Source organism: Varanus komodoensis, unplaced genomic scaffold (genome assembly GCF_004798865.1).
Source record: "Varanus komodoensis strain SLA01 unplaced genomic scaffold, ASM479886v1 scaffold5, whole genome shotgun sequence".
In the NCBI taxonomy this organism is placed as follows: Eukaryota; Metazoa; Chordata; class Lepidosauria; order Squamata; family Varanidae; genus Varanus; species Varanus komodoensis.
The window spans coordinates 49,298,277-49,321,138 of record NW_025336087.1 but is presented as its reverse complement, the minus strand read 5'-3'; the positions used below and the strand labels follow the sequence as shown (position 1 = coordinate 49,321,138).

At 40.8% G+C, this 22,862-nt stretch overlaps 1 protein-coding gene across 4 annotated transcripts in view; it reads right to left on the bottom strand.

Moving 5' to 3' along the window:
- TRPM3 (transient receptor potential cation channel subfamily M member 3) overlaps positions 1-22,862 on the bottom strand; it is a 372,035-nt gene that overhangs the window by 81,708 nt on the left and 267,465 nt on the right. For all 4 annotated transcript variants that reach the window (XM_044446645.1, XM_044446646.1, XM_044446647.1 and 1 more), the window contains exon 7: positions 14,333-14,507. In XM_044446645.1, the coding sequence (XP_044302580.1) occupies positions 14,333-14,507 (175 nt within the window). The remainder of the gene's footprint in view (positions 1-14,332; positions 14,508-22,862) is intronic.

Below are 22,862 nucleotides of genomic sequence, written 5' to 3'. Positions count from 1 at the left end.
TCTGCTCAAAGTCATATAAAGATTTTAGGAGAGAGCTAAAAATCCTGTCTCTATATGAAATCAAATTTGTAGGGATGAAAAGCAGGGCTTTTTCAGCTGTAGCCCCCTTTACCCAAAACTCTTTCCCCAGGGAAACCTGGGATAGCATTTTTTAAAACTGTTTTGTTTGTTTACGGGTTTTTTTTTAAATCCACTTTTTACTTTTGCCATTCTCATGGTTACTAACAAATTATATAATCAATGAATAAATTAATGCAAATAAAAAGGATTATGAACTATGCAATTATATATCAAGCAATAAGTGTAGCAGAACCACAACAAACAAACAAACAAGCAAACAAGAGTGTAACAGCAAATAACATCAATTACAACCATAATTTTAAAAAGCCTGAAAAGCTAAAAAAGCTCTTCATTGGACACGAAAAAGACTTGAGAGCAGATGAGCCTCCCTTGGGAGAATGTTTCAAAGGCACGGTGCCACAACTAAGAAGGCTGCCTCTCTGGCTGCTACCCACCAGAACACTGAGGGCATGATCGTCTGAAACATTTTTCATGAAATTTCAGTTCCTGTTCCCAGGTTTCCTAACAATGGAATAACCAAACCCTGAAACCTTTCTTTTATATACTTCATTACAGCATTACTGTTCCTAATGCAATCATGTACTGCTGTTGTATTTAGCAAGTCAGAAAAATATATTTTTTGTAATGTGGTAGTTATTTTCTCACTCAAAAATTTATAGTTAGGTTTACTATCTCCTGAAATGAACCATACTTTATAATAGAAGTCAATGCAATCAAATACAGAAAATAATCTTCTAAAGTTCTTGAGAAAACTATTTGCATTCCCCCAAAATCCATGCCTAGCATTAGCTACAATAATATTTTTTATTTGAAGCACCATTGTTTAAAGAGTTCCACCTCCAATATATTTAAATTTTCTCATGTTGCTGATTAAAAATTATTTTAAAAGTATCAGAAATACAGACACATGTAAGAGGAACAAGAATAGAGTCCATGAACCAAAGTAAAGAAATGCTGAAAAATCCCTAAGCAAACTTGCAGCCATTTTTGTGCTAAAGATCTGCTCCTCACCACAGCCGCTTTCCTATTTGCAGGAACCCTGGAGATCTTCTAGGCTACCCCTCTCTTCAATACAGTGCAGAATGCAGCTTCAGTATCACTAACATCCAGTCTCTGCTTAAATATCTCTGTCAAATGAGAACCATCACCACTTGAGACAACATGTTCCATCACTGAACTGTTCTCACTGTTAGGATATATGTTAGGATAGTAGGATATATGTTTCCCTATAATTTTCAACCTCTGGTTCCAGTCCTGTGCTGTGGAGCAACATTGAACAACTCTGTGCCATCCTTTGCATGACACAGCCTTCCTGACGTTTAAAGACCAGTATCATGTCTCCTCTTAATCATCTCTCCTCCTGGTAAACATACCAGCCCCTTCAACTGTCCCTCCCAGAGACCCGTCACCATCCTAACTGCTCTTCTCTGGATATGCTCTGGTTTATTAACATTCTTCTTAAAACTCAGTGATGAACATAGAATTCCTCAAAAGGCTAAAGTGCAGAATAGAGGGGAATTAGTACTTCCTCTGATCCGGATACTGTGCTTCTGCTAATATAGCCTAAGATTGCATCAGCAATTTTTAGCAGCTATATTGCACTGCCTACTCATGTTCAGGTTATGATCCCTCCCTCGGCATGAGGAGGCTTATGAGCATCCAGCACCAGGAGTGAGGTGCAGCAGTAGCCATTTCTGCTGGACACCACATCCTGCATTTTCACTAGATGCCTGTTGTTGGCTATCTAGATTTAGCAGCTGGCCATCTGTTGGAATGAGCAGATGTCCGTGGTCCCAGCCTCCTCCGCTGCCTGCCTCTTTCCCCCTTTACTGGCCTAGGGGCAGGCAATGCGTTTCTTTCCATGCTGCCTGCAAGGGGGAGAGGTGGTGGCTCAGGTCCAGCTCAAAGATTTCAGACACAGTTCCAGTTCCAAGGTTCCACTTTGGAACTGGAACTGTGAAGCATTCAGTGGCCTCCCAGATGAAGTAGGGATTTTGCTGTGAGACACTCAGGCACTCTGAGATGTACTGCTGCCAAGACTGGCTCCTCACTTCCTTCATTTGTGTTTTGATTTTTTTTTTTTTTTTTGTAGCTAGATGCAAATTCATCTTTCAGAGAACAGCCCCATTAGTTTGTTGCAGTAAAACCAACAAGGAGTCTTGTGCTACTTAAAAACCAATACATTTAGTAAGGCAGTAGCTTTTGTTGACTTTATATCATCAGAGAAATGAAGTGCTAAGGAGAGATTGATGTTTATATACAACACACATAATGGGAGCAGAGGAATGGTAAATAGTGATGTCAGAGGGAAATTAATGCAGAGTCTACTGACACTATTAACAATGACAATTTTAAAAAATGGTTTCTGATAACACAAGCATATAAGATTCAAATAGTATTGTGATGGGTTTTTTTTAAACCCCAATTCCAGCCTCTGGTGGTAGAACTGAAACTCCCAATGAATTACGAGGTCTCAGCAGTCTCTTGTCCTGAACTGGATTTGAAATTACACTGGCCACTTTAAAATCTGTGGGAGAGTGCCTGGGAGGCTGAGCTACAGTATTGTCCCATAGGTTTCAAAGTATTGTCATTTCTGATGTCAGATCTGTGTCCATTTATTCCTTTCTGTGGGGATTAGCCTGTTTGCCCTGTGTAGAATACCGAAGAACATTGTTGACAAAAAATATGGAATATAGAATGCGAGGTACGACATCTGCGAGCAACGTCCTCAATTCCTTCACTTTCTGACTCTGTTTCATAGCCCTTGGGGATCCAATCAACATTTACTTCCCATGTGGATTAACAGGAAAGGATAGTAGTCGGTTGCTCAGAGTTTTGGAAGCCTCAGTGCAGTGCTTTGAATATATGCTCCAGGAAGGCAATGCATCTCCCAAAAGGACATGTCTGGTGTGTATATTCCTCCATCCTTCTCAGGAAGTCTCAAACCACTGCCCTGTTTCCCCTTGGGCTGGTGGCTATAGTTCTCCCTCCCACATGGGCACGTGCATCTTCCTAAGCATTCTGTGAAGCACACATGTCTCATCTTCTGGTAGCCCAGGGTAACTCTCCAGGTATCATTGATGTAGGTTCAGTGACATGGAATGTATCCGCATTCCTTTGGGCCTGTCTTCAACTAGCCTACCTCTTCATCTTTGTTTTTTCCCTCTTGCTTGGAAACTTCCCACTTCTGAGGCTCTTCTAGAAGGTCTTCCTTCATCGCATCTGAAACCTTTCACTTTGTGTCAGAAGGAGCATGTGCCAGTATGCCTCAGGACCCTTCACCTTCACTTCCAGCAAAGATACTAGCTTGCTCTTGCTGCAGGTGTAGTTCATCCTGTCCTCAGGCAGGAAGACAGATATGGCTGCTTCAGTATCCATGGTGCTAAGATTTTCCTCACAGGTCCCCTTCAGCTTGCCGCAGCCAAGTCTCCCATTTGCTCAGACAAGTGGGCCCCTCCCAGGTAACATGAAGGTCCCCTGCTCTGATGACCTTCAACTATGGACTTTACGTCAGTCCACCAACCCCAGTTTGTTGTTCCAAAGATGGGGGAAGGAAAGGAGTCCCTCTCCTACTCATCTCCATTTCAATGGTCATGTCCCAGTACTGTCTGAAGATCTTCCCGTGGTCATGTGGCCAGCATAACATCACAGGGTGCTGTTTCCTTCCCACTGAAGTAGCACCTATTTATCTACTCACATTTCATGCTTTTGAATTGCTAGGTTGGCAAGCGCTAGGGGCAAGGCAGCAGGATATCACCTGTTGCGTGGCTTTGAAGTGTTGACCTTCCAATCGACAGCCCAGCGACTCTGAGGTTTAACTCGCTGCACCACCACATCCCGCAAAGGGGTGGGGCACAACAGAAAAGGCCCTCCCCCCAGTTACCATCCTCCCAGCCTATTGAGGGGTTGGCACCAAGAAGAAGGCCCCAGAGGCTAAGTGTAGAGTCTGGGTAGATCTTGTCTGATTACCCACAGCTGTGGACAGGGAGAGCAGTTTGGCAGGGGTAGATCTAATCACACAGCACTCTGAAGGGAAAGAGTTAAGTACCTTCTTCCCAAAACTGATTCTGCAGCAAAAATTACAGCACTTAAAAAACAAAACAAAATAATCATATATAATTTGGCCTTTGGGTAACTACTCTTGCCAGATTTAAATTAGAACTGATCAGTATTTTGTTTTACCTGCCTTTCAAATATCGAAAGTGATTTGTAGCCAAGAACTGAAGCTGTCATTTTCCAAATAGTCGTTTCCTAGGAGCACTGGGATTCCTTATAAACATCGAAGGGGATCTCCAGTGAAAAGATAAGTAACGGCAAATGAGTTTTCCTGAAAGAAACCTTGTTGGAAAAAAACATGTTGAGCTGAATTATAGATTCAGCCACACAGGAGTACAGGGTTCATTCCAGGACACACACATTTTGAGTTTGCAAGAGCTGAGCAGGGCTGTCAAGGACAGGACATTTTGGAGGGCGTTCATGGATAGAGTTGCCATAAATTGGAGACAACTTGACGGCACATAACAACAAAGCGAGACAAATCAGATCTGGCCTGTACCTTACTGCAGAATGCAGCGGTTTCCTGGCAGACAGTTGATGTGGACCCGAAGGGTAGGATATTTAAAAACCATTGATTTGGAGTGCTGAAAGGTACAGCTCTTTTTTCTGTGGTGAAACTGTCGTTCTCTGTCTCTTTTCTGTGAACAGGATGCTCCCCTTTTCTTACTGGTCATTTTTCAGAATCAGTGGGAAGCAGCTTTCCTTTTGACACTTCAGTAGCGCCATCTTTACTGTGACACATGTGCACACCTAACAAGCAAGGCATGGTGGGGCAGGAAAGAAAGTGGCACTACGTTATGGTGATACTCCATTTCCAATTCCAAAGATAAATGCACCGACCCCTTCGAGAGCCTTTCCATTATTGGAGCATTTTTCATGTCTTTCCACTGGCATTATTGCTATGGACTGCTCCACCTTTGGCACCATTTATTTAAAGGGAGAGCATTTCTTTACCAGTCAGTCCTAGAAAACTGGGTAAAGTCACTCAAGGTGTGATGAATTGTTGATTCATCCACAGGGCTGCCATAGGCAAAGGGTTCTCTCCAGCACCATTGGACTGGTGCTGGAGAGAAGACATGGAGATGCCATACTGGTTTTATTGCCCAGCAGTGTTGTCTGGCAGGAGCAAAGCTCTGATCCATGTACGAAACACAGATCTTTTCTACACAAAGTATCCTTCATGTGCTCATGATTCTTTACTCAGGGTTAATAATGGGCTTTTTAGAGGACATCAGGATACTCCAGTTTTGCTTCTGGCTTTTCAGAGCATGTTGCCATTGTTTTTTTTCCCCAAACAGGAAAAATGTGGTATTATATTAGTATGGGGAAAATGGCATTGTGATTCTCCTTGTGTACCTGAATTATTCTGCTATAGCACCACACCTCTTTGATGTGATGTGGCAGAAAAGTGGAACAGAACAGCTCTATACAGAACTCAGATGTGAACGCTGCAGCAAAACCAAAAAGATATGAGTAACAACCTTATGTTGAAAAGCCAATAGTCTATGATTACTCAGCTAGAAATGCACAGCATCATCCACATTCTGCAACAGCCAAATATCTACCTCTGGATCCAGGTGATGGAACGTCAAGCATGTAAAGGTATCCTTTACCCCCCACTTCCAACAGTAGTTTCCTTGTGAATAGTTTTGCCTTCTTTTGCACACCTTTATGCATTCACAGAGAAGACATTTGTGGAACATATGCCCTGTTTATTTCTGTTTACTTCTTAATTCCACTCCTGAAATTGAGAAAAAAGTGTATATATCTTGCCTCAATCATCAATTCAAATGGAGACAACAGCAAAGAAGTTAGGAGTCTGACACTTAGAAGAGTAGCAATGAAGGAACTAGACAAGATCATCAAGGCCAAGAGCATGGAGACCAAGGAGACCAAGGCCAAGACCATCTCCACTATTGTATTCCTGATCACAATGCATAGGTGTGAAAGCTGGGCAGTGAGGAAAGCCGACAATAAGAAAATTGATGCATTTGAAACATGGTGCTGGAAGAAAACTTTGCAAGTACGCTGGACCAACAGAAAGATGAACAAGTAGGTCCCAGATCAAATTAAACCAGAAGTTTTCCTGGAAGCAAAAATGCCAAAACTGAAGCTGTCATACTGTAGGCACATCAGAAGAAGGCAAGATTCACTGGAGAAGACAATAATGCTAGGGAAAGTTGAAGGCAAACATGGGAGGGGGGATTAAATGTGAGATGGTCTGATTCCATAAAGAGCGCCACAGTCTTGAGTTTACAAGAGCTGAACTGAACTGCCAAGCACAGGGCATTTTGGATGGCATTCATCCATAGCACTGCCTTAAGCTAGAGCTGACTCGATGGCACATAGCAAAAACAAAAATTCCTACAAATGAATGGCAACATTTACTAGAGTACATAGCATATATCACAGAACCTGGCAACATTTCTGTCCTGATGGAAACTTTGAAAGAGAAAATTATATAGTCCAGATACAATTAAAAATTAAAAAGAAAATGTGAAAAGAGAGTGGGAATGCACACAGGACAAAGGAATAAAGGAATTTATTAAAATAAGAGAACATTCTTTCACTGCTGCTACATTTTAGGAGGCTGTTGAGTACCTAAAAGCTACAGAGCTTTTCTTTATGTTGCATAAATGGCCATCTTCTTAGACTTGGTGCACATAGATGGTGGAAAGTGTTTGTAGAAAAAAACACATTAGAAATCATGTCCACATTTTAGGAAGAGAATCTAAAGAGAGTCTTCTGAAAATGTTGCATTAGAATGTGCAGAAGAATATAGAAAGAAGTTTTGAAGATTCTTTAACAATTAAACAGACTTGGATTTGGATAGAGTATTATCACACCTAAGCAGGGATTGATGCTGTTTTAAGAAGTAGCACTGTCTATGTACCTTCTTGCCATCTGCTGAACCCATATATATGCAGATCATATAAACTAACATAAACTTATAATTTCCTTTCCTCCAAAGAAAAATAAACCTTGTAAAGCTGCCACAAAACTTTCATCATTTGGAGGATGATTCATCAGATGCCACTGAATTATGTAAGGGATCGTCAAGTATGCTCCTCCAACCTGGTGCCTTTCAGATGTGTTGGGTTGCAAGCCCCATCCTTTCCAGCTAGCATGGACAAGGTGGTTTTGTGTGTGCAATATGGGTATGCATGCATCTATGTGTGAAGTGTAATTTGGATGTATTTTGAATACAGGTGACATTCCGGCTCAGTGACTGTCCATACTCCTTAAATATGGAATACAGGATTCTTCAAAGCAATATTAATTTTGCACAGCTTTATACTGATACTAAGGTTATGCCAGGTAATTATAGTTTCTCTCCCACACCTCCCCTTGGCCTAATTGGAAAGCCCTATAAATAAAATCATCGTACTGGTTAGAGGGAGAGATGAGCTGCTTTCCTGTTAGAAGGTCATTTGCATAATTTGCTATGTGACCTGTCACTTAGCTTTTTGCCTTCATGAGATAAATTCAGTTTATATTGTGAAGTTTCTAGGCCACTGGCAAGATCTGGTATTTCCCAGTGCAATTTCTGGGTGATTCAGTGTGGCAGAAAGAGGAATAGATGGAAAACAGCCTGAGTTCATTTTGAAATAAACCAGTCCTGTTGAAGCAGCCTCTGGACTCTGCCACCAGCCCTGAGACCAAGGGCCACTGGGAGCTGGGCACCTTGCTGGAGCCCGCTGCTCCTTCTGAGCCAGAACGCTCACTCTCTGCTGGGGACATGCTGCCCGGCACTGCAGAGCTGGAGGGGGCTGCACTCTGGCCACCAGAGGAGGCGATGCTTCCTGCCTCCCAGGAGGATCATTACGTCAAGGGGAAGAGCCACCTGGCCCAGGCGCTGGACAGTGGAGGTGCGGCTGCCGCACTCCATGCCCCCCTCTGCCTCCCAGCTCCTTTCCCTCTTGGTGATTAGCCTGCGAATCATGGGGGCGGGAACTGTTTTGTTGCTTAATTTCTGCTCAGCAAATGTTATGTGCATTACAGTTTAATAACAGTAGTAATACTTTATGTAAAATAAGTAATGCCAATGAAAGATGAGCATATTGCAATCTATTGCAAATTTTGGCGGCAAAACATGTAAGGCCTGTTGCTTTAATTTTTGTATTGTAAAACTTAGGACAAATTTATCCATCCATGAGTGAGGGAGTAGGGAAATCTGTTTCCACCAACCCAGTTGCATGCACCAAAATGTGGTTCCCATGCTGTTTGTTACTGTGAAGAATGGTACCAACACAAACTGACAGATGATAGGTTTTGAAACAGATTATAGGTTGCTAAATGGATATGTTGATGGTAAAGCAGCTAACATCTCTTAGAAGATCTTGCAAAAATAACTATTAGATGTAAACCTTGTGATGGGTTGCCTGAAACCTATATTCTATACATCTTTTAATGCATCAGAGGACATTTTATCCATGCCAGGAAAGAACCCACTGCAAATACCAAAGGGAAAGAAGATCTGATTATTTTTGTCAGTCATATTTTACAATCAGTTCTGATTCCACATTCTTCTTTCGTGACAGGTGTGTCAGCAAACTGCAGGTCAAAACAGCAGCTACAGTGTGAAGAGTGTATAATTTGATGTTTTCCCTTGATAGCGATTACAAGGGCAATTAGCTTCCTAATGTTTTGCATCCCACACCACAGTGCACTGGAGAAGGATATGAAGTAGCATCCTGCCACAAGACACAGGGGTTTTTGAATCGCCTTGCTGGATCACCTCGTTGGATCAAACCATGGTCCACTGAGTCCTGCATTCTCTTTCTAGCAGCACTCGGCCAAATGCCTCCTGGCATTCATAAGCCGGGCATGGAGGTAGAGATGTCAAGGGCATCTACACTGGATTCAAATGCACTTGGATTTCTCTAAATTGAGCCTCAGGATTTGTCAGTGGACCAGCTTTTTCCATGTTACTTGGATTCCAAAGAGTGAGAGAGATTTGGTCACATTTCCACCAGGGCAGACACACATTTGCCCAAATTTGCTTTAGAAAAAAATCTGATTTCTTCAATGAGTTGATGATGAAACAAAAGATGCCTGATAATCTGCAAAATACAGATGGAGTGTATTTAACAAAACCCCTAAACGATGGAATTGATCGCTTTCCTTCACTCCCTGCCCTCATATCTGATATTCAAAGATATACAAGGGGGTACCATTATATACCCTTATCACCACTGCAAATATTCCAAGGGTTTGCACCTACATGGTATGTTAAGCAGAAACCTGACATATACATCTGACTTGGAGAGACACATGCAGGAAACTCCTTTTGACCATGCTGTGCTTGTTATAGATAGAACTGATGGGCATCCTCCTATGTAGAAATACCGTGATGACAGAAGTCCCGAAGATGCACTGCGACTGGTCCCAAATTAGAGCACTAGCATTCTTAGGGATCCACAAACATTTATAAAGAAGTACGCAAGGTGTGCACACCTGCATGCACATACACAGACATGATACTTGGGTTCTTCTCATTCCTTCAGTTGCCTTTGCAACCTCCCACTCTTATGGGGAATATGACAATTTGCTTCCAAAGATATGTGTGTGAGAGAGAGGGAGAGAGAGAGAATGAGAGTGAGAGAGATTGAGAGAAAGAGAAGAGAAAATGCAGGACTGCTATGCACCTATATTTTTAGGTACAGGTGATTGAGTAGTTTAAAAAAAAGGTTACTGTGTTACAAGCAGTAAACGTGGGTCACAACTAGCATCTGATTGATTGGAGGAAATCTGGCACCATGTGGGTTCCAGGGCTGTGAAAAATTTCCTTGGTTGTTATAATGAAAGCATCTAACTTTGGGGAGCTGGAGGTGTACATTAGTTGTACGAACATGTATCTGATAATCAAGCACTTTTGTGTTTACAGAAAGATATCTGATATGAAAGCAACTTGGAGAGGTTGATATTGTGAATATACTGAATCCTGAATTCAGTATATTTCAGGGAACATATGAAACATACTAAGCTAAAACCTTAAGACAGTGATCCTGCCTGTCACTCAAACAGGCACAGCAGCACTTAGAAGTAATTTGCTTCAATAAAATCATTTTCAACACAGGGAATAATATTTGCCAGAGTGGTGCCTGAATGAGTTCATTCTTTCATTTGGCAGTCTAGCCCTCTGCCAAACATACTAAAGAACAAGCATCCCAGCAGAATGACTTGCTTCTTTGCTCTGGCAGATCCAGTAAAGCCCGCTGACAGGGCCCTGGCATCCTTCTATCTGACAGGGAAATCTCTTTTGAACTGATGCCCTCTCTCAGAAAGGATAACACACATAGCACTAAATTGCATTTCAGCTGTGAAGCCTGCTATGCTGCAATGAACAGTTGAGTTTCAGAATCTGGTCCATAGCCAACTCTAAATGATTTAGTGGGTTGTTACCAGATGACTTCAGGGTGTCATAGCTTCCCTTTTTTTAATCATTTGGGATCAGTAGTAGTTACTGCCAGTTCTATGCTACTGTTCACAGTACTTTTTATGGTGAGGTCGGGCAATGCAACAAAATATAATTTTATTCCTCTTCTTCAGGTCTCTCTATCCTGCTGCTATTTATCTGTAACCCATCCTTCAATGTCACTGCATGAGCCCTTTCTTTAGGAAGGTTCAGAAGCTGAATTGCCTGCACTGAAACTTACAATATAACTGTGGGTTTTTTATTGTCATTTCAGTATTGCAACATTTGCAAAGGGAAATATTACTGCAGAAGCAACAAAAGGAGTGAAGACATGCTAAATGAAACTAAATTGGGCATGCTGAAGAAACCCATCCTCTCCTTCCATTTAAAAGTTTGCACCAAATGTACTTGCATATCAGAAATGAAACAGGAACTTCTGCATACACAAACTACCTTATTCGTAGTGTGTATTGTTATTCCACTTCCAAGATTCAAAAAGTTAGTTTTTTTTAAGAGCTTGAATGATGTAGAACAATGTAGAGGTATGACCATATAGGATAGATCAAGTATGTCAGCACTAAATGAACTGAAACAGACAACTTCCTTCTCTTATTTGCAGGATATATCCAGAATTTTCAATGAAAATTAGAAAAATTGTCACTGTTCTGATAAGAATGCTGGCATCAGGAGACAGGAAAACACCTACCTGTATTCTTTTCATACCTTCCATTTAAAAGAACTCATTCCAATAAACAGACTTTGAAATGTATTGCAAAACTGGTTCAAACTGGCTCAGTCAAGGTTACAGGAAACTCGAGCTATTTCTCCATCCATCGCTCTCCTTCTTTCTCTCCCTCTCCCCACCGCCCACAGGTACAGAAACTTAAGGCTCTTCCTTTCGCCTGAACAAAATGCTACAATATTAGCAAGACTATAAAACATGCAGGCTGAATAGGCCTTTGATAGCCTGATCCAGTCCTTGAACATTATATCTGATGTGCTGAGTCTTAGATTAAAAGTAGTTTTGGGTATAGCAGCAGTAGAAGTTCAGGACACAGACCTTCTATCCCCAGTCCACCAGAAAATCCATTCCTGGCTTCCAGAGTCAAAGGTATGCTACTTAAAAACAAACCAAACAGGATAAAAATAGCAAAACAAATGCAGTCATAAACATTAAAAGCTAATACCCCCTTGGGGCAGACTGACTAGCTTGGGAGTGGTATTCCTTGAATAGGTACTGCAGCAAAGAAGGTGGTTTCCTTAGGTGTCCGAAAGTTCCTGTTCCCTAACGTGGCTTGCAGAAAGTCTCCCCTACAGATCTTAAGACACAGAGAAATGACTTTAAGGAGAGGCATTCTTCAGGTTGCAGTAGTACTTTCAACATACTCTTCTTTATGTGTAATATTTTTTGAATTGTGATGGCGTAATGAGGAATGTTCTCAGCTAAAACTGAGCAGGCAGACTGGCGACAGAGATGGTTGGACAATTTGGCTGGACAAAAATGTGATGCTGGGCATGTCCCTCCAATGGGCTGCCAAACATGCCAATTGTGTGCCGATGAGCAGAAACGTCATGTCTGGAGCAAGCATTCCACATATCTTATGCTCAAAACATTTATTTATTTATGTTTCGATTTATATCCTGCCTTTTTCCTACAAAGGGCTCAAGGCAGCTTACATCATTCTCCTCCTCCATCTTATCCCCACAACAACCCTGTGAGGTAGGCTGGGCTGAGAGTCTGTGACTGGCCCAAAGTCACCCAGTTGGCTCCATGGCTGAGCGGGGACTAGAACCCAGATCGTCTGAGTCCCAGTCCCATGCTCTTAACTTGGGAGCACTTCCACCCTGCCCCACTACAGGAGATGGTGCTGGTGACGACCTTTATAGGTGGCAAAAAGGCAATAGTTGGTCCTGGATGCTGGGAAGGCAGTGACTGTGCAGGTGTGAAGGGTGTCAGGTGCAAAGATCTGCCAAGGGGTATGGGCCAATGTGAAGCCCAGAGCCGAAGCCATTCTCCACATGAATCCCAAAGATGCAAACCATGAACTGCATGGGTAGCCCTATCTTTAGCCATGGTAGGGCTATATCTCAGCCATGGTCTCAGCCATCTTTTCTTTAAAGTCTTGTCTTTTCTGCCTATTGTACTGCTTTTCAGGTATGAAGTCTATCCGTTGTGTCTTGCTGTAAGAAGGCATCGTGTACTCAGGACACACCACCAGTGCATGCGAATGAGAAAATGTGGTTTTCCAGTAAGTTCCTGAAACCGAATCCTCATATGGATTTTTCAGACAGGTTAAACAGAAGGAGAATGCAGTTAGCACTATTGCTCTTGTTCTTACATTCACCAAGGCCAGCAGGGAATTAGCATGGCGGGGAACAGAAGTTAATCCTTCGGCTCCACCACAGGCAATAAAATTTTCAAAGCATTTCAATCAGGGATACAAAAGAGCCACATGAAATGACAAATTAGACTTCAGAAAAAAATAACATTTAAAAATATTTATTTATCCCTTTTGTATTTACAATTAAAAATAATATATTAATGTGTTATTTCAGGCTGGCACATTGGGCACTGCAAGCAGGAGCTTGGAAGGATTGTGCTGGGTTTCATTACCTCAGCTGAACTGTAGCTGGTACTGAGAAAGCTTCAGAACATTAAGATATTCAAATGGAGGGAAGAAGCACAATTAGACAGAAACAAATTAGCTTTGAGACTAATATCCTCTGTTCAAAAGTCTGGTTTCATGGATGCGCCACACAAATTCAGAGTCCATTTCCTATTTGCCTAAGAGTGCAATGCTCTGCATATTTAGGGACAAAAAAGTCTTATGACTCCCAGCATTCCACAGCCAGGACTGTTGGCAGGGGAATACTGGAAGGTGTAGGAGCTTTTGTTTTGGGTTTGTTTAGTTTTCTGTTGCTATTTATTTACTTTTTTATTAATCAAAAACTTCACAAAAGTTGACACATGTTCCAGACTTCTGTGAATAATTTTATGAAAGAGGTGACAATGGAGATATACCAGGCTTCACAGCAAATAATTAATCATTGTGGCAGCCTCATAGCCACATTCCCAAATGGAGCCCATAGTCATGACCCCACAGACAGGAACAGTACAAAGCATATACTAATTTTATTAGGACAGCTAACAGTCACAGAATAGTACAATGGGAATGGATGATGTATGGACTGGACATTGCTTGGGGCGTCCTTGATTCACATTCCTGAGAAGCCATGAAGTTTATGGGATGATTTTGGGCAACTCACTGTATGAGACTAGACTATTCAACAAAGGGTCGGGTTCTAGGCCAGCCCCATTCCTCTTGCCTTCTCCCCTGCCACTCATAACACTGGCAAATAGGACTCTGGCGGATTACATAATCACTATTTTGATGGAAAAAGTACTGGACCTATACTCCACTTGCTTGCCACTATGCTATGCAACTGTATATGGGGATCTTGGGTCTTCAAAAGTATTCTCCTTAATTTCAGTGCAAAAAAGAGCTCAGATCAAGCAAGGAAATGTGTGCATATCACTGACTCTTTCACTGAACTGAATGTGCAATGCAACTCATAAACAAGCTCCATGTATTGGAGCACCTATGGAGCCTCTCCTAGTGGTATTGTCTGTTAGCTGTCAACTATAGTGACAGTTGTTCCCATTAATATCTTCAACATAATTATGCTTTTGGTGCAGTTGAATGAAAAAATATATTAAAATGGCAATCCATGCAGAGAAAAACTTCTTCCAGCAAACTATCCTGGCAATAGACTCACCCTCCTTCTTCTGAGTACTTGTGCCCAAATGCAAGGATGTCAGAAGCTCGGCCGCTGCCATCACACACCACGACTGGAACCGGGGGAGTGTCACGCAGATACTCTAGGACAATAGAGATTACATTCGGTCCTCCTTCTACAATGAGAGCCACCACTGGGACCCCTTGTCCAATCCCTGAGTAAAACAAACAAAAGCAAAACAAAAGCAAAGCCAGCATATCAAGCAAATCACACAAAAAGAAGGAAGCATCCTGAAATTATTGACTTTGTTATTAAGGAAGAGCAGTATTAAGAGGCAGTCCTTAGTTAACTTTAGTATGTTAACAATATGCCCAAATTCATTATTATGACAAAAGTACTTTGGGAGTACTTTGCTTTTGAAAGGCAAGAAGTTAACAGAGCAATCCCCTGTAACATCAAGGAAACATCTGAATATAGCTGTGAATATCCTCTAGCTTCTAGAATTATCCATGCATATTATATTTCACAATGTTCCAGACCTTGATCTTATGACAGCAATAGAGATTTCTGCCCTTCAGTTTAGCTTAAGTGCCAAGCCCTTTCAAGAATCCAAACTGGCATTCCATGAAGTATTAATGTATTATAGGATCACTTAGGTTTGTTTTGGTTTTGTAAGCAATACTTTAACAGATCAAAATACAATACAAAGAGACTTTTCACTTATCAATTAATCAAGTTATCAACTAAAAATCGAACTAGATACCCCTTGATCCAAGACCACAAATCAACTGCACATTGGTGCTAAGCCACAGAATGTATCCCTAATTTCGCTTCTACCACTGACAACTACGCAGAGGAACAGACTGAAGAGAAAAAGGAGAACAAGGAGTATGGGCGACAGGCTCAGATCCCGTCCAGGAGTATTGCCACGGCTCACCAGAATTTAATTACCATTCCTCGAATAGGTTCAGGAAACGGCTCAAGATTTCCTGAAACTCAGTATGCTCCCCCTGATATAAGCCACCTCTTTCTTAGCTACTTTGTCCACCAGATCACTCACCCACTGCTGAACCGCTGAGGAATTTTAATTTCCCACAATGTAATAGCAATGCCGCAAATAACAGAAATGGCTGCGCGTCACCATTCTTCTTAACTACAGAAATTTGCTAAGGATACCTTTGGTCAGCTTCATTGTTTAAGATGGCTTGTGAGTTACTGACAGCAGTGAGTAGGGGATCCTTGGACATTTGGACTTCACAATTAAATTAACAGTAATAGTGATTTAGTAATAATTACTAAACCTAAACAATAGTTACTAAATCTAAATAGGAGCATTGCTAAGTACAAGAGACTGGGTGTTCATGAAATACGTAAAGACAAAGCAAAAATGTTACATATGAATGGTAATACGATTGTAAAAGAGCTATGTTTATTATAATTTTTTATTTTCTGTAAGTAGTGCTAAGTATAAATCCCTAAAACAAATAAAAGGCTTTTCATTGGGCTAATTAGCCAATAAGGCATCTAGGTATAAAATTTCTAAGTATGTTCAAGGCTGATACATCTACATTGTGATTGTTTAATTTGTGTCGCTGGCTGAACAATGAAAGAAATTGAATTTATATTTCATGCAACAAATAACAGTAGTTATTATGCTGTTACCAAATCTACTTTTTCAAGTTTATTCCTATGAAACTTTCAAAGGAACAACATCCTTACATTACAATCTATACACATTAAACTGGGTATTTTCTCCTTGTGGCTAACCTCTAAGTAGGTATGCATAGCAGTGCAGTGGCAATGGCAAAATTGATTACTGGCCAACTTTATCTGGAAGGATAAAAAGCCAGAACCAAAATGCTTCTTTTTAAATATAAGAAAAATAATTCTATATATTTCCTGGTACATTGTATCAACTGGTTATCAGTTTAGAAAAAAAGAACCTATTCTCTTCAATTTGCAGATTCAGAAGAATGAATCAATATTTTCTTTCATACACCTTTATGCATTAAATAATGCCTTGTTGATACTCTATTTTAACCCATTTGAGAACAAGGGAGAAATACATGTTAAGTTCATTTGTATGTCCAGTTACTTTTGTAGCGGATGCCCTACAATTACATTTATCTTCACAGCAATACTGGTTTTGGAAAACAAACAAACAAACAAAAAAAATACTTTCTTATGCTGATAAATACAGAGTTATCACATATGGAAAACATGGAATGGTGGTCACAGCCATTTCTGATATTAGTATTTTCAAATTTAATTTGATCTATCTATCTGAGAGTAGAAAGGGAGTTAAGTGAGTTGACAGAATTGAAAAGGTTCTATTAAGAAATAACAAACACTCATTGGCTAAAAGATATATCAATATTGCAATGGGAGTGCACTTATAGTTGGTCAAGGAATGTGCAATCCACTGGACATAGGTGCTGGAGATACATATCTTGTGCTAGCTGTACAACAGTAACAATTTGACAGTTGTTCAGACTATGCATCAATGTACCAGAAATGATGTTGATATCAGCAGTGCAAAGGCAACTTGCTCTATAGTTGGTCCACTGTTACGCAGCGTTATCTAGCTTGAGGAGGTTAGAATGATGGGCTGAACCATGGCTCCGGACAAAGAGCTGTGTTCCAAGTTTAAGCTTGCCAAAAGGGAGGAGAGAAAAATTTGCTACCGTCTTATATGGTTCTGAAGAGCAACCATTTGATCCAGAGGATGATTGGTTCTCATAGATTCAGTGGCATGTTCAGTTTCAGGAATAGCAATTGGAGCTTCCAGGAGTGGCCTCTGCCCACCTTTCTGCATTGGTCCAGGTTGCTAGTGACTCTCAAACTTTTCTGCCACACTGCTGGCACTTAGAAGTGGCACACCCTTTGTTATTCTACAGATGCGCCTTTGGGAAAATTAAAATGAAGTTACACTGAAATGTCCTGCCTCACATGCTTGACACCTTCACTCCTTAATCAGGTGCAGAAAGCTTGAAAAGCATTGCTTGGGCAGGTCCGTGTGTGTGTGTGTGTGTGTGTATGTGCGCGGACGCGCGCGCATGAGTGCGAGAGAGAGGGGGAGAGGAGGAGATAGAGAGAGAAGGAGAGAAATGGTTTGCATGCCTCCAAAGCTGCCCATGTCTCTGCTAACCAGTACCTGCTGCTGGGTGAGAGAAGATGCCCCTTTCAATTGCAGACTTGCATCTCCCTTAATGAGTTGTCATATTTTCGACAGAACTTTGATATTTTTCCCTTAGTAAACTGATTAGACATTTCAGAACTGTTTTCAGTTGAAGCAAGTAACAAGAAGTTATTTGCAGTATTTAAAAGATCAATGTGGAAGTACAGGTTAGGTAAAGGTGACTATACAAGTGTTTGAATCCTTCTGTTTTCACAGCTAAGGTATTCTGGTCTCTCTATACTAGAGAAATGCATACAAAGCTGAAGATGCAAAGAAATAACTGATCATGTCTATTCATGTCTTCTGCAATAATAATGCAAGGTAATGGCCCCTAGATATAAAACACAAGGTGAATGGCAATATTTTCATGTTATATAAAAGAATTATATAACTATAGTTCCTCTCTATTCATATATTCCATACTGTCCAATGTGCTACTTGAAAAGAGGAACATTTTCTGTCAGTTGAAGCTGTAGTGAACTCATATTTTTACAAAATATATTTTTCTAGAGGTACTCTTTTTCCTGTACTGTTCGGTGCAGTCCTTTCTGACCTTTGGTTCCACTTATTTGCCTGCCTGTTCATCTCTGCAGAGATTGTTCGCATGCACTGTATTAGGAAACCTGTAACTTGTACAAGAATGAGAATGGGATGCTCCCCTTTCTCCATCCGCAAGTCATTTGCAATTAAGTCTTGCAGCAAAGCTGCCCATTTTGTGATATGCTTCAGCTCCCAGGTATTCAATCTGTAGCTCTGCAGTGAAAGTTAACTACAATCTTGACAGCAGTGTTTAGTGGGTCTTTGCCCTAGTGCGCATTTGGCAGTGTAGCTCCCTGGGTAGACCTCAGAGCGACATAAGAAATAGAACTGAGCTTGCAATTTTGTCTGTGTGTGTTTGAACAGGCAATTATTTATTTCCACAGTCAAATGAAGTCAAATCTGTTTCCCATTATATTATTATACAACTGCATATTCCTGCAGAAAAACACTGACACAGTCTCAAGTAGAAATGTCAGGAGAGTTGAATCAGCTGTATTTGCAACATGAATCAGGATGCCTAAGGGAATGACCCTCCCCTGAATTCCTGATATTTGCCTTGCAGCAGCATATTGTGATAACCACCGTCATTTCTTCTGGTATTAGAGGGAAACCCTGTGGCTGAGAATGTTTCTTGCCAGGAAGAAAATGAGTGTTTCATATAAAAGATTCAAAAATATTCAGTACACCCATATTTGTGCTTCACTCTACAGCTGACACAGCACTGAATCAATGATGAGTTGGGGTTGAGAGGTTGAGGCTCTGGAATGTTATGTGGAATGGGATGGAATGTCTCAGAAACATTGATTGGGGCATTGCTTTTAATGAATGGTTGGTTGGTTGGTTGGGTGTTAGAACTTCAGTTGGATTTGAATGCTTTTAGACTTTAGACAATGGGCAAAAATATTCAGGAATAGACAGATTTCAATGTAGGAATGTAAACACTTAAAAAAATGCAGTTTTCACTACCTAGTGCAAATATTCCTGACTGAAAGGTATCAAACATTTGTGTCAAAATGTATTATTTGACAAACCAATACATTGATCATGCCCCATGGGAAACATGATTTACAATCTGTCTGTCTGTCTAATTTGGTCAAAGAAACAAACAAAAACCAAGTCCTCATCATCATATTCTTTCTAGATTCATATCATTACTGGGTGAAACGAATAATTTTATTTTCACTTTAGCAGTTGCAAAGAATTTACCGAAGTTCTTATATTTCTTAATCTATATTTGAAGCCAAGATTTGAATATTTCACTTGAAAACTCATTTGGATATTTTGTGGAGCAAAATCATAAAGCAACATGATAGGTGAAAAAGAGGAAAGATCAGTGAATGCATTTTATTTTATGAGGCACTGCTGCAAGTCATAATATCTTGGGATAGATTTTATTCTGCTTCAATTCCCCGTCCCTCTGCTGCCCTACTGCCACCTTCCCACTGATCTGGAGCAGATTTTCAGGAAACATGGGTGGCTGCTGGAAGAATCGGCAAATATGTTCTCATCCCTCATTTGGCCAGCAGAAGAGCTCTACTAAATAGAAAATGCTCCATCTCCAGAAAGAAGAGGCGTCTTTTGCAGGATCCAAGCAAAAGCAGAGGCTGGCGACTCCCATATCAATGGCACAGTGTATCATCTCAGGGGCATAGTCTGAGATCTTAAGGAACTACCCATGGTGCCAAACCTACTTTGGGGTTGGGGCTCAGCATTATGGATGGCTTATTTAAACTTCAGCCTAAAGCCCAGCATGGGTACACTGCCACACATTGTTTGAATAAAATGTCACACAATGGATTCCAAAGGGAAAGCCCACGAGCACAAGTAGTTCTGATGTCCATAAATCGCTGGCAACTGGTACTGCATCTGGGCGTTCTGACTGGGTAGAAAGGATGGACCAGCCTCTTACTGGGGCTCCATCACAGGACCTGCCTACCTGCTGTAACCTCTGTTGTCTCTGGATCCCGTTTCAGGAGTGTCACCCCTCCTTAGTTCCCAGCCACAACCAGACACCAGGGAAGCACCCCCAGCATATAGAAATGCATTGACTGCTGAACAGAAGGTGAAAGGGAAATCGGAACGTGAGCAAATGAGCATTCCAATGTATCTGATGGTGGTGCAATGGTCAGAGGAGATGCTGGCGATGACGGTTGAACGTCCCTTTGCCTTCCCAGCCCCCTTCATATATTCTCAGGCATAGGATGACAAAGGGAAGCCCACGGGTCACATGGCTACGCGGCACTGCAGACACTTTGCAGTGTTAGAGCTGGCCACTCAAACTTGAACCTCCCCTACATTTTCCTCCAGTCCATTTTTACTCTTGCTCTGGAAAAACAAACTTAGATTCATATATCTACCTCAGCTGGAATTAAAAATTACTATATATGCTACTAAAAACATTACAGAAGAGATTGTCATTATTTAAATTTAAGTCTGGTACTAGACATTTGCCCTGGGATTTAAATCATTTTGGCAAAGTAATACTAATTATTTTTGTCGATATACTTACATGAAGGCAAGAAAGGTAAATCAGCAAAATATGTTTTGGGTTACATTTTGCAGACAAATCAGAAGACATCTTGCTGTTTTTTGCTCTGTGCAGCAGTCTGGATTAAATAGAATGTATACATTTTGAACTGTTCTTTAAGCAAACAAATACTTCTACTGTGAATGTGGAAACATTGCATGGAAAGCAAAATACTCCAAAGAAATCCCATAGGAAACACACACAATTATTGCTGATTAGAAGCCAAGTTTTTAGTCAGTCCATTGTCCAAAAGTAGGAGGTAAATTAATTTCTACTACAAGAGAAATCATTTCAAGGAAGAATAAACCTTCTTTTGAGGAAAAATTTCTGGTTGAAGTTTCATGCTCAGTGCTGGATCTGGTTAAAATATTTGAACTGGAATCCTGCTGCCCTACATGTTGAATTCTGTGGGCTGAATAAAATGATGCAGATCAAACAGCTTGGTACATCTCTTCTGAGTTTGCATTTTTAAAATTTGTACCTGCCAATCTTGTAGACACCAAACAGCTATGCAGGGCGTCAAAGCCCACCTATTTCTGACTCTTAAGATTGCAGTTTGCCCAAATATTTGCAAGCATCTTAACAGCCTTAAATTTAGGAACTTAAAATGAAAGCTATTTTTTTTTAGAATATTGAATCCTGTTTACAGTACCTAATTCTGCAACTGTGAGTGATTATATGGATTATGGAATCATGGAACGCACATGGTCCTGGTTATGGTCAACAAGCTCCATTATTCCTAGGATAACTAACCAATCATGACACTGAAGTATGAGGGTTTTCTATAAATGACCAAGATTTTTATAGAAAAGAAATATTGTGGAACACCCCCCCATGAATGCATTTGCTTTGCAAGGGAGATTTCAAGCAATGGGGTAAAAGACTGTGGCAGCTCATTGGCTTGGAAGTTTTCAGGACTGAAAAAGTATCTATCAGGCAAGTTTTGAGTACAAAATACTGCACCTAAGGGCAGGTAGTTGAGTAGCTTCTTGAAACCCACAACTATGGAGTACTTGCTGACTGCTAGCAGAAGTTGAATAAGCCATTTAATAATAATTAAATAGTATGGTACTACTCTATTGTAGATGCATTTTTCAGAAAGCAGTCTGACATTTTCAAGGTTATTTGTTCCCTTATTTTCTTTTACACCTCAAACATATGAAGACAACGCTTTTCAAAAAGCACCATTTGTTCTCTATTTTCTCAGCAGGCTTACTGTGTTCTATCAGCTGTTCTAAAGAGAAACATAATAACTACTTTCTACTGAGAACAAAGAACAGCATTCACATAGGAAAATAGCGTGGCTGATTTGCTGATTGGCTTCTGATTTATGATGATTAGGTTAGGTACTGGAAATTAAGATCCACACTTTTACTCCCCCTGTGATTCTCAAAAGCAAACATACATGCCCATTCCTCAATTCCCTATTTTCTCAGTAGTCCCTACCCTTTCTACGAGCAATAAATCAATGCAAGTGTTAAATGCAGAGATAACCAGCGCATCCATTGTGAATCGTTACATAATTATTGCTTCAGCCCTAAGAGCTGCTGTTCTTTCCAAACACTGGGGAGATGTGCCTTGGGTGGGAAAAATGTCAGCCACCAACAGTTACTAACATTATGCTAATATTGCTGTGGAGTCATATCACTCTGGAATCAGATGATTTTAAACAAACATTTAATGTCACCAGCAGTTGGGTGGCTTCTGTGGGAACAGAATGCTGGGCCAGATTAACCTTGCTCTGATCTAGCTTGGTTCTGCTTATGTTCCCACCATGGTGTTCAGGTCTCTGAAATTTCTGAGCACTTTGTTCCCCATTGAATTCCCAAACTTGTTTTAAATACCCAGAAGCATTCAGAGTGCAATCCTATGACGATTTCAATGGAAAAAGGCCTACAACTCCTAGCTGGGGCATGCTGGGCAATATAGCCCCCTTTCAGTCTAAACTGGCATAGAATTGTGCCTTAAGTCTAATTTAAATTCTTTGCCTATGATTATTTGATTGCATGCACAGAAAAAGCAGATGTCAAAAAGCAAAGAGTGCTCCTGCTGCAATCAGGATTCAAAGGCATAATGCAACGTGACAAAAGGGGTAATTCTAGAAAAGATCCCCTACTGGGATACAAGGGAAAGGTTTGGAAACCTCTTCATCCTCTTTTCTGTGACTATCTTTGCAATGCTGAGAGTTGGATATCCCTTTTCTAATATACATTGACTATTAGTAATTTCAGTTTGATACTGAAGCTCTCTAGGCAGTTCACAGTATTAGTTCTTGTTGTTGTAATATAGGATAACCTTGTGGTAGGAGTGACTCAGCAAATTGC